The 12,294-nt window shown below is 41.4% G+C and overlaps 3 protein-coding genes across 3 annotated transcripts; 2 read left to right on the forward strand and 1 right to left on the reverse strand.

The window, feature by feature from the left end:
* Positions 1-33: 33 nt before the first annotated feature.
* On the forward strand, positions 34-5,415 carry LOC121196877 (cleavage and polyadenylation specificity factor subunit 3). Its single transcript, XM_041060048.1, has 18 exons — positions 34-171; positions 292-355; positions 905-1,002; positions 1,179-1,307; positions 1,392-1,569; positions 1,717-1,806; positions 1,921-2,071; positions 2,287-2,462; positions 2,583-2,741; positions 2,958-3,104; positions 3,236-3,388; positions 3,571-3,679; positions 3,840-3,938; positions 4,102-4,196; positions 4,430-4,517; positions 4,598-4,664; positions 4,831-4,927; positions 5,049-5,415. The coding sequence occupies exons 1-18, from the start codon at positions 59-61 to the stop codon at positions 5,148-5,150; spliced, it is 2,115 nt and encodes a 704-aa protein (XP_040915982.1). The 5' UTR covers positions 34-58; the 3' UTR covers positions 5,151-5,415.
* A 616-nt stretch (positions 5,416-6,031) lies between these two features.
* LOC121196878 (dnaJ homolog subfamily C member 30, mitochondrial-like) lies at positions 6,032-7,626 on the reverse strand. The gene has a single exon (XM_041060049.1). The coding sequence runs from the start codon at positions 7,596-7,598 to the stop codon at positions 6,570-6,572; it is 1,029 nt and encodes a 342-aa protein (XP_040915983.1). The 5' UTR covers positions 7,599-7,626; the 3' UTR covers positions 6,032-6,569.
* A 1,828-nt stretch (positions 7,627-9,454) lies between these two features.
* On the forward strand, positions 9,455-11,513 carry iah1 (isoamyl acetate hydrolyzing esterase 1 (putative)). The gene is made up of 6 exons (XM_041060492.1): positions 9,455-9,562; positions 9,698-9,750; positions 9,890-10,041; positions 10,435-10,596; positions 10,695-10,816; positions 11,151-11,513. The coding sequence occupies exons 1-6, from the start codon at positions 9,497-9,499 to the stop codon at positions 11,325-11,327; spliced, it is 732 nt and encodes a 243-aa protein (XP_040916426.1). The 5' UTR covers positions 9,455-9,496; the 3' UTR covers positions 11,328-11,513.
* Positions 11,514-12,294: the final 781 nt, after the last annotated feature.

A 12,294-nucleotide genomic window follows, 5' to 3' on the forward strand; every position in this document is an offset into this window, starting at 1 on the left:
AGTGTGCCGTTTTCGGTCTCATTCATTCAACAAACAGAGCAGCTATGGCTGAATTTATATGTTTTTTAGTTTTCACCTTTACCTGCTAAATTCAGCACACATGGCTACAAAACGCAAAGTAGAGGTGATTGTCCCCGCTGAGGAGAGCGACCAGCTTCTTATTCGACCGCTGTGAGTTGATATGGATTTTTTTTATTCTATTTGCAGATTATAAATATTTCCAGTGGCTATTTTTTTCCTGGAAACACAATAACAACAAATAAATGTACAAATAAATTTTCTCATGTACAGAGGAGCTGGTCAGGAGGTCGGAAGGTCATGCATCATCCTTGAGTTCAAAGGAAGGAAAATTATGGTAAAAATTTTTGCCCTGACTGTGGGATATAATATTAGTTTTAGAGCTGAAACAAGTCGATTAATCAGTTAATCCTTAATTGGCAGCTATTTTGATAATGGAATTGTTGTTTGGTATTTTCATTTCTGTTATATTTTTAGCAAAAAGAGTGAAAAAAGACCAAACATTCTCTGATCTCAGCCTCTCAAATGACACAGGTTGCTGCTTTTCTTTGGTGTACGTCATTGTAAACTGAATAATTATGGGTTTTGGTTTTATAAACTAAACAATTAATTTAAAAAAAAAAAACCATCAAATTAATAAAGAACATAGATAGTTGTTAGTTGCAGCCCTAAATAAGTTCTAGCTGTGTGAGATAATGTGACTTCAAACAGATAAGCCATATATGTACCTGACTTGAGATTCAAGTTTTTAAAATATGCAACTTTTATGGAACAAATTTTATTGTGTCATATGTTGCTTTTATTTTCACAGGATGGTCTGGAAAGCTGTACTGATACTAAGACTATCCTGGGTGAAATAAATAAAGTAATATTTTTGTTTTTACAGCTGGACTGCGGCATCCACCCTGGTTTGGAAGGGATGGACGCTCTCCCCTACATAGACTTGATCGACCCAGCTGAGATAGACCTGCTGCTCATAAGCCAGTGAGTCTTGCCTCCTCCCTTTTTGTGTTCTGCACTGTCTATCTGAAATACATTGTAGATGACGTGTTGGTATTGTCTTCCTCTGCTTGTACTATGTTGGTCAAATTAAGTTATTTTGATTAAATTCTAGAGCAGGGATGTGTCATTTGATGTTGATGTATATGTCCCTTTCTTAGTTTCCACCTGGATCACTGTGGAGCTCTGCCCTGGTTCCTCCAGAAGACCAGCTTTAAAGGCAGGACTTTCATGACCCATGCCACCAAGGCCATCTACCGCTGGCTATTGTCGGACTACGTCAAAGTCAGGTTGGAGCAGAAACGCTTATCTCATCAGAAAACACCTTTTCTCTGCTGAATTCTAATGTAACTTGTGTTTTTTATGTACTGCAGCAACATTTCTGCAGATGACATGTTGTACACTGAGACAGACCTGGAGGAGAGCATGGATAAGATTGAGACCATCAACTTCCACGAGGTCAAAGAGGTTGCTGGAATCAAGTTCTGGTGTTACCACGCTGGTCATGTGCTGGGAGCTGCCATGTTCATGATCGAAATAGCTGGAGTCAAGGTAACAACCTCAGCAACAATTGCAAGATATCCTGGTTTGTTTTTATTTTCTGTTTCTCTATAGAAACCAGTTCAGTTAACATGTCAGTTATCTGTCTGTTGCTTTTATGCATGTAGCTGAGATATACTCTCATTTTTCCTTGTAAAGCTGCTGTACACAGGAGACTTCTCCCGACAAGAAGACAGGCATCTGATGGCAGCTGAGATCCCCAGTGTCAAACCTGACATCTTAATCATAGTATGCAATAAATACACCATGTTCAATTTTCTGAATTCACATTAAACACTCTTTTTTTAGTGGATTTTCAGGAGATCAAACACATGCTAAGTGCTGTTGTTTTTCTTTTTGCAGGAATCAACTTATGGCACTCACATCCACGAAAAGAGGGAGGAACGTGAAGCTCGGTTCTGTAACACAGTCCATGACATTGTCAACAGAGAAGGTCGCTGTTTAATCCCTGTGTTCGCGTTGGGACGGGCCCAAGAACTGCTGCTCATCCTGGGTAAGAAGCCATGCCCTGCTTCAGAGCTACCATGCTCCGGATTTTGTATATAAACAGCTCATTTCACCAAAACCCGACAACACAGTCAGCCTCGATGCTATCATGAGTCATGACCCTCATTGTATTTCACTTCTTTTCAAAAGTTAGTTTTGTGTTTGCATCTTTATTCAATTATTCAATTATTATTTTTTATTATTATTTATGTTTCCTTCTAGATGAGTACTGGCAGAACCACCCAGAGCTCCATGACATCCCCATCTACTACGCTTCATCTCTGGCCAAGAAGTGCATGGCTGTGTACCAGACCTATGTCAACGCAATGAACGACAAGATCCGCAAGGCCATAAATATCAACAACCCTTTTGTCTTCAAGCACATCAGCAACCTCAAGGTAGAGAGCTCCACGGATACCGACACCTGCAACGCTACTGAAAACTTAAGTCTTAACTAAGTTCTTCTACATGTGATGTCTGAAATCTGCTGAAAAACTGTGACTGTGTGTCCTTTCCAGAGCATGGATCATTTTGATGACATCGGTCCCAGCGTGGTGATGGCGTCCCCAGGTATGATGCAGAGCGGCCTCTCCAGAGAGCTCTTTGAAAGCTGGTGCACTGACAAGAGGAATGGAGTCATCATCGCTGGATACTGTGTGGAGGGTACACTGGCCAAGGTCAGAGCACACCAGGGGGGTAAACTGTCTTTCTCAGCAAAGTGTGATGTGTTATTTTGGGTTAATAACAGACAGATTAATTTCATTTCTTTGGTAAGAGTTCAGTCATTTACAGCTATTTTTATGGTCATCTACACTTAAATTTGTTTTATTCGATTGAAACAATTGATGTGTAGCTACTGCAGCTTATTGTGTTATTGTGTGCTCTCTCTGCAGCACATCATGTCTGAGCCAGAGGAGATCACCACCATGTCGGGACAGAAGCTGCAGCTGAAGATGTCAGTGGACTACATCTCCTTCTCTGCCCACACAGACTACCAGCAGACCAGCGAGTTCATCAGGGCGCTCAAACCACCGCATGTGGTAAGAAAAAAAAAAACAATTGTCTTGTATAACATTCTCAGCTCTCAGTAACCATTGATTTTTTTCTGCTGTAAATGTAAATGCTTCAAGGTTTGTGACTGTGAAATTCAGGTCTACATTTTAAATCTCAGATCCTGGTCCATGGGGAGCAGAATGAGATGGCCCGTCTGAAGGCTGCACTGATCAGGGAGTACGAGGATAATGACCAGGTTCACATCGAAGTCCACAACCCTCGCAACACAGAAGCTGTCACCCTCAACTTCAGAGGAGAGAAACTGGCCAAGGTCAACAAACTGCCTGTTTGTCTCTGTCTTGTTTTTCCTCTCTGGGCTAGACTTGAAATTGTGATTATTACATACATCAGATGACACTGTGCTGGTGGCGTTATACATGCTAACAAATAAATTCACTCTTGAAAATGACACAGAGACTTTAGTGTCTAACTGAACTTTGCAACCTCTTTCAGGTGATGGGCTCTCTGGCTGATAAGAAGTGTGCTCAGGGTCAGAGGGTGTCAGGCATTCTGGTGAAGAAGAACTTCAACTACCACATCCTCAATCCCTCTGACCTATCCAGTAAGCAAGTTTTAATTTCTCCCAAATTCTCCACCTTGAGGGACAGGATCAGATTAGCTACAAAGATTCTGGTCTGAATGTCTTATCTTGCACACAACAGTCTCCTTATTCAGTTGTGTATAAAGCTGTGAGCTGTAGCTGATGTGTTTATGTTTTGCAGCATACACAGAGCTGTCCATGAGCACAGTGAAACAGACCCAGGCCATCCCCTTCACCGGACCTTACTCACTGCTCGTCTGCCATCTGAGGAACCTCACAGGTACGACCCTCCACGTTAGTGCATGTGCACTGAGTGACCAGCTCCTTTATAATTTGATAAATATTATATGTGTGTTATTGTTTGATTTATGCAACGTGCTATTGTTTTCAGAGTGTTAAATTTGAGTTTATCCCCTGATAACTGACCTTTTTTTCTATCACAGGTGATGTGGAAGAGCTGGATGGAACAGAGAAGAACACTTTGAAGCTCTTTAAAAACATCATTCTGACCCACGAGGTCGGCATGGTGCTGCTGGAGGTGAGCATATGTGACATATGCACCGTGTTAAAGTGCAAGAAAAAATCGCAATCAGAGCTTGTATAAAAGTAGTATTTGAATTTTATTGGCAAGATGCGTAGTAGATACTTGGTTTGCAGAAGATTTATTTCAAAAAACTTCACACAAATATTATGAATCCATGAGGTAAGAAAGAACCTCTGCTGTCTATAAAATGCCACAATCAACTCAACCAGCCTTTTCTCCTGTTTCAGTGGATCGCAAACCCTCTGAATGACATGTATGCTGACGCCGTCACCACTGTAGTGCTGGAAGTCCAGTCGAACCCGAAGGCTCAGAAAGGTCAGTTTGTCTCTGGGATTTGAATGTTTTCATTAACTGCAGAAACTGTGTGAACATATTTCATTATTTTTCACCTACAGTCATGGAGACCCAGAGTTCCTGTATGGACATGGACGTCTTCCAAACCCGACTAGAGGTCATGCTGCAGTGAGTGCTTCAATATGTCTGTCCATCTGACTTGTTTATAACATTGGAAACATTGGAGACTGTTTGAGTACAATATAAAAATTCAATACAAATTAAATGAATCAGGTTTACAGTTCTCGGGTTCACACTGAGTTCTAGTCTTTATCTGTCCCCTCTCTGTCTTTAGGGACATGTTTGGAGAGGAATGTGTGGATTTCGGTGACGGTAAAAACATCTCTGTGACAGTAGATGGGAAGACGGTTCACATTTGCTTGGAAACAAGGGTGAGAAGCTTCCGGCCTGACACACTAAGACACAGAATAATGTATTTGATGCAGTATTATTATTTTTTTCTTTTTTTTTTTTTTTTAACTCGGTCTCTCTGACTTTCTCTTCCTTCCTCAGTCTGTGTGCTACGAAGATGAATGCACAGAGGACGACTCTCTGAGAGAGATGGTGGAGCTGGCGGTGCAGCGCCTCTATGACGCCCTCAACCCAGTCATCTGAGAACAGAGACGGGATTGCAGGTGTGCAGACATGTTCTGAACCAGTTAGACACTTTCTCAGACTTTTTCTGTGGTGAAAGTTTACAGGCAGCTTGTATTTGTGTGCAAAACACTGGATAACTTGTGCTCCTAAGGATCACAGTGACTTGTCTATCTGATAGATTAGTCCGACATCTATGTTTCTACACTACCAGGATCTATAGTGTTTTAGCTCATTAATGTATCACAACGTATATTTGATAAAACATATCAGGCACAATGCAGCTGATTGATCAGTGTTTAAATCTATAGATCCATGTCATTAGGCTCTTGCCCAGGCTGATGGTGTTAAAAGGCTTCAGAAGCTCACTCCTACCTTGTAAATTCAATCTGAAAAAACAAAACAAAAACTAGACCTTTTGGCCTTTTACTAATTAAGGGACTATTATGGAGAGTTTATGAACTACCACCATAGAGCTACTACGCAAGAGAAAGAAATAAATAAGCTACTGTATGTTGATAGGATTTATTTCATAGATTCTAGTGTTGTTTTTATTTGTCATGCAAGCACTTTTAATTATTACATATTTAATAATTTAATAATTGTATTTGGGTATAGATGCACTGTAGCTGTTGTTTGACATGAGTTTGTTACTGATGTGCACTGATAGGACTGACTTGTATTTACTTTTAACTGTGAATTTCTAAAGGCACTAAATCTGAGTTCATTGTATAATGTTTGAACAAAAAAACGTGTGTGTTGTTGAGTTTTCTCTCTTGTCTTATTTTAAAATGATGTTGTCAGTTATTTTCATGTTTTAAATCAGTGTTAAAGATGGTGGTAAATTATCAACAAAACTGTAAGAGCAGAGAAACATTTATTTCACTGTGCTCTGAAAGACACTGATCATCATCATTTATTTGTTAAACATCTGGATATGATAACCAATGATTTTTACAATAAATATCATCCAAGGCACATTCTTAAACTTAACTATCTGAGCATAAACTTACAGTTTCTGAATGCCCCCGTTTAATGGGCTCTCAAGACATGACTGATCCGCCGTCCTTTACATTGCTACAAATATTGCACAAATAGCAATAAACCCTCATCAAAGCACATGTCCCCTTTAAAAATAAAGAAATCTGTCAGACAGGTGACTTTATAAAAGCCAACAGAGTTGAACAGTAGCACTACCAGGTCGTAGATCAACCCCTGAATCCTCTGAGTGACAAAGACTGGACCACCAAGCAAAAAGAAAAAACAAAAACACATTAGTATCCTGTACTTGTCATGTGGTACATCCTTGCATTCTTGTTACTATGCACATTTAAGTCTGCAGTTATGGATTAGTTTCATTACCGTTACAGCTCTGTGCATGTACCAGTCTTTGGTTAACAGCCTGCAGGAGGACAGCCTTAAGTAGGACACCGTCCTAATTCACCCCTGTCGTAAGCTGAAAATTACACCCACAATCATCACCATCAGCAGACCAAAGCAAATCTCCATCATCGTGTCCATCTTCTTCTCGCCTAGCGACTCCTTCTTCGCCTTCAGCATCTCCTCTTTGCGGTTTCGGATGTCTTTTTCCCTCTGCAGCTGTTCGTTGTAGTGGGACTTGAAAAACTTGTCGAAATCGTAGATGCCTCCTCGCAAGTCCGCGCCCATCACGGACCGTCGGCTCTCGGTCCGCTGTTTCCCGGAGCTCCCGGTGCTGTCCTTGGAGGAGGGTCTGGCTGTCGCAATGAGGTCTGACTGGCTGAGCAGTCCCCGGTCGTATTTCTTCCTCAGCGACTTGTTTCCCAGCACCGTGTAGGCTTCACTGATCTCAGAGAAGCGGACAGTGGCCTCGTCGCTACCGGCGTTTCTGTCCGGGTGGTAGACGAAGGACTGCTTGTAGTAGGCTGTTTTAATCTGGGCTTGAGTGGCGGTAGGTAACACCCCCAGGATTTCATAATAGCCGTTTTTGGTTTTGTACAGTGGCTCAGACCGAGGCCCGTTGCCACTGTAATCCCTGGTAAACACAAACTGTACTTGTCCCCAACACAAACGCCGACTGTATGGGCTGGAGGTGCAGAAAGTCCTTAGAAACTTGTCGTTAAACCGGCACTGATTGAGATTTCTTTCTGTAATTTTAACCTGAGTCTCGTTATGAAGTGAATATTGTTTAAGTCCGCGACAATAGTAATATTCAGCGACATTTCCCTTTTCCCTAATATTGTTTACAAGCACCGGTGTTACCCTTGAGTAACCGTCCTGTGAAGCTCCAGCGGTCACTCTGTGCGCAGCGTTTTCGACTCCATACAGTTCGCCATTTTTAATATCACCCAGCAGAAACCCCACCGACAGAGACGAAGCCTGTGCCGCACTTGTTCCTCGCTTGGTCGGACTTCCCAGAAGGTGTCGGTTGTATATCTTGTGTGCAAAATCGTACGCTCCCTTTCCAAAACGCTGCCTGACCTCCGCCATGTTTAGAGGGAGCAAGAGAAGAAAACTGAGGTCCGTGTAGCTGAGGGAGGCTCGGCCGCCTGCGGCGCCCCCAGTGGTGAGTACGTAACGTCGCAGGTTAGTTTTTGTGTTATTTTAGCTAACAGCTAATTTGCACAGGTGTTGTCATTATATTAACTGTCAGAACAAGTGAAAGGAAGAAGAAATAATACACAGAAATAGGCAAGACAAAGCAAAAAACAGCATAAAAAACTCCCTTCTCCTCAAACCCCCTTTGAGCTGCCCACTAAAGAATTTTTGCTTGTTACATTTTTTTAATGATTTATTATAATTTTTTTTGGCTACTTTATTTACAAAGAACACTTCCAGACCTCCATCAGTTTTGTAACTTTCAGATGACGCTTAGAAAAAAACACAGGTGAACCCAGTTAAGGTAATTGGCATTGCATCTGGCAGGGCAATCAAGTACTTACAAAGGATCACCCAAGTCTTCAGCAATTAGAAGGTGAAGAATTCTACACAGTCTAGCAGACTTTCTAACCTGTGAATCCTCTTGATGCATCCGATATGAATGAATGTGCAAGTAATAGACCTGGGAATATCTCAAAGTATCTACCTTGGTACAAGCTGAGAGACCTATCAGAGATCAAAACATTAAAAGGCTGACAGTAAGTTCTGAAAATGCAAACTGCTGTTTTGAAACAAAAAATTAGGATTTAAACATTTGAAAAAAATTTGAATGTCTGAAATAATTGCTTTACACTTACACTGTTAGTAATATAGTGTTTCAGTCAAGGGGGGAGTTGTAGGTTTCAGGAGTGAGGATTACTTCAGCGTTCAAAAAGCTGCAGTTCCTCAGCTGCCGCTGGGGGCTGGCTCCAGAAGTGAGCAATTCTCCATTGGCCCCCATGTTAAAATAGCCAACTTTACAGCCAAAAAAACATATTTACTGCCTGTTATTTCGGGCTTGCCTGTCATTAACAGGCACTGGCAGTTAGCTCTTTGCTGGGCTAGGCGGCTACATCCAGAGGCCTCCGGATGTAGTGTCCGTGTTTGTTTGCCAATGTTCGGATAGGTTTTTGTGACAATATGGCTTGTTGTAGTGTAGACTGTACTAACCGACCGTCGAAGGAGTCAGTTGCAGTTTTTTCGGTAAGTAAATTTCTCACTTTTTTACCTGGATGTTTGCACTAATTAGCGTGTATTAGCATATTTTGCCGCTGGCTTATGACTTAATTGCCAATTTGTGGTCACTGCTGATACAGATAGAGGACCGGAGCAGCTAATGTTAGGAACGCTGCTGCGTTGTGTTCCGTGCTCTCTGAGTCCGTTTATTGCGGGAATACTAAGCTACAATTTTATTTCGTCTCATTTTTCTGTTTAAAAAGTCCGACATTGCATGGACAGAGCAGCTCCCTCAGTAAGCATCTGCTGTTGTTTGTGTGCTGCTGTAAGTGGATAGTGGATGGCGACAGCGGTGAAAGCCGGTACATATTAAATATTGGTCCGAGCTAAGTGGGTGGGTTCTCGGCCGGCTGACCCGTAGAATATCCGCCTCTCTGCCAAATATGGAAAGTACGCTCCCACTAAAATCCAAGATGGCGCAGCTCAAATGCCCATGGTTTGGTCACAAAACCGACTCCCCGAAACCAGTGGGTGACGTCACGTATTCAAACTGATGAGCTATAAAGTAAAACTTTTCTTTTCCTGGCATAAATGGGCTTCCAAGTTATAATGATGATGATAATTTTTTTTGTCACTATGTCTGTTTTATTTCTATTTAATTCTGTCACTATGTCCAGAATATCGAAAAGAAAAAAGTGATGATGTTAAGTATTTTATTGTGAAGTGTGGTGTTAAGTTTGCCCCTATCCGGAAGTTTGGTTAACACTGTGCAGCCACTTTCAGCTCACGGCTTCATGATGTCCACGTTCAAAACAGTAATTTGGCCGAAAGTGATTTTATTTGGCGACTCTATCACACAGGTTAGCTCCTACGTTAATATCGATTTTACAGAGTGAGATTGTTCTGCATTTAGTCAGCATTTAGTCTTAGCTAGCATGAGCTGCTAGCCTATTAGCTTCAGTCTGGAATTAATGAAAAACTGCTGTTTCTTTCAGTTTTCATTTCAAGCCAATGGCTGGGGTACAGAACTTGCCAACAAATTAGCAAGGTAAGTAGCTGCGGTGTATTTGTTTCTGATTTGTCGTTCGTTGTCATTTTAGTAGCTCTTCGGTGATTTGTGTAATGTGCATGCAAGTCAGGTCAGCAGTCAAACTTTGTCTAAAATCTGATTGACATTTTGCCCTCAGAAAGTGCGATGTTGTAAACAGAGGGCTGTCTGGCTACAACTCCAGATGGGCCAAGATTGTTCTTCCTCGCCTTATCAGCAGTCAGAGCTCAGGGGACAACAACATAGCTGCTGTCACAGTCTTCTTTGGAGCCAATGACTGTGCATTGGAAGGTAGAGTCCTACTGACACAACCTCTAAAGACAATTTAATAAGTTCAGCAATCATAACTGTTTGCTGCAACCTGTCTGTAAGCAGAGATTCCTATGTCTTTTCCTTGTTTAAAGGGGCAGTCCACAGAATTTGCATATGAAGATTAGTTTACTCATCATTGGGTATGATACAGTGATAAAACAGCTAAGTGGCTCAGGTAGCTTTTTAAAGTTTGATAAAGTAACCATAGTGATATCACCAGAAAACCTGTCTCTATTCCATACTACATACTAATCTTACACAAACATCTGTCACTTGCAAGTCCCTCAAGTTTAGGGAAGTGCAGTAATTGTGTCCCATAAATTTATCGTTTCTGCATGATTGTGCCTCCATCTGTCTGTTCCTGTCATGCAGATAAAAACCCCCAGCAGCACATCCCTCTGCAGGAGTATTCAGACAACCTGAAGGAGATCACACGGCTTCTTGCTTCAGCTGGAGTGTCAGCAGACAAAGTCATCTTCATCACCCCCCTGCCTGTTCATGAGCCAGCCTGGGAGAAGGAGTGCATTTTGAAAGGTAACACTTGTGCAGAAATTTCTTGTATTGTCACACAGACTTTTTTTTAAGCTCTTAGGCCTACAATAATCATGAGTGCTTCTCTACACCTCTTCCAGGATGTCCTCTCAATCGCCACAACTCTGTAGCGGGGCAGTATGCACAGGCATGTGTTCAGGCTGCTGGTCAGTGCAGTGTGGATGTCCTGGACCTCTGGACACTCATGCAGAAAGATGGTCAGGTGAGCGCAGTTTATCAGTATTTGTTGCTGCTGCTTTTCCATGTCACTATGGTCACTGAAGTTATGTACCAAGAAATAATTCTTGGCATTTTGCTGTGTCCTACTTTTCATAATATAATGTGCTGCTTTTTTCAGTCTCATGTCATAGAAAATGTAATATCTTTGAGTTTAATTGAATATAACGACATGTGAAGACAATTTTTTTTTTTATGAACAACAATCAGGTGTTCATAAAAAATAAACATAATTTGTTGTAGCCCTGGCTCATAATACTTAAATATTTTCAGAAAACGTACAACTATGAGATCTTTGTCTGTCCTCTGACCATCCACAGGACTACACAGTCTACCTGTCTGATGGACTGCATCTCTCAGAGAAGGGAAACCAGTTTGTGGCCCAGCACCTGTGGGGGCTGCTGGAGAGCAGAGTTGCCCACCTGCCCTTCATCCTGCCTTATTGGGGAGACGTGGATGCCAAGAGCCCAGAAAGCAGCCTCCTCTGTGACCAGTGAAGAAGAGTTTGTTGGACATTTGTTGAGGAAAAGTATACTGCACATTTTGCAGAGAGCCTGGCACTGGACTGCATTCCTGATGTGAAACAATGAAGCAGCTGTGATTTGTATTTTCCAGGTATGTCCAATAGAAGACAGTGTATTAATGGTTAAAATGCACAATAAAGATTTTTATTTTGACATGTGCATAGGTTATGCAAGCAAGATACTTTACAAAAAAGAACTTAACGGTGAATATTTATAAGCAAAGAAACAGTACAATATACACATCATCAGACTATAGGACACGCATAGGACACATCCATCTGCTTGTTCAGTTCACATCCATCCAGTCAAGCCTGTGTTAGCTACACAGTTTACTTCTTGTTCTTGACCTAAATCCGTATTTTACAATTTTAACGTGACAGTGGTGAGACAGCGTTAAATAAAAGAAAGAGGTGCTATAACTCACATTGGCACAAGGACAGAAACCAAGTGGAAAAATAACATTTGAAGCACCTCACGCAGTTTCTCTCAAAATTAAATTCAGGATTGTCCAGATTCATGTTCATCTACTGGGAATTTTCTTGTCTTTCTGCACAGAAATAGGTCAGAACAGTTAGGCACAAGTTCTGAAAAGGCACCATGTTTCATACAGGGATATACCAGGCAGAAAAAATACACAGTAAATAACCAACACTAACAATCTCTTTTCAACTTCTGGACAAATAAAACAAGTGTAATGCTGATGAGACTACTATTCAATTCTTGCACAGTATTAAAACGTGAAGTACAAAAGGGTCGAAATATTTAACAAGCCTTTTTAGCTATTTATGTCACAGCACAGTAAGAACACGTATAAAACTTCAACTCAATTCAACTCTGGTGATGTGAAAAATACTTCAAGTGCAGTTATGACACAGATTCATGACCAGTCATCTTTTAAGCCAGGCTCAGTGTTCAACGTCTTAATGTCACCCTATGCTAT

The sequence above is a fragment of the Toxotes jaculatrix genome, chromosome 17 (genome assembly GCF_017976425.1).
Source record: "Toxotes jaculatrix isolate fToxJac2 chromosome 17, fToxJac2.pri, whole genome shotgun sequence".
In the NCBI taxonomy this organism is placed as follows: Eukaryota; Metazoa; Chordata; class Actinopteri; family Toxotidae; genus Toxotes; species Toxotes jaculatrix.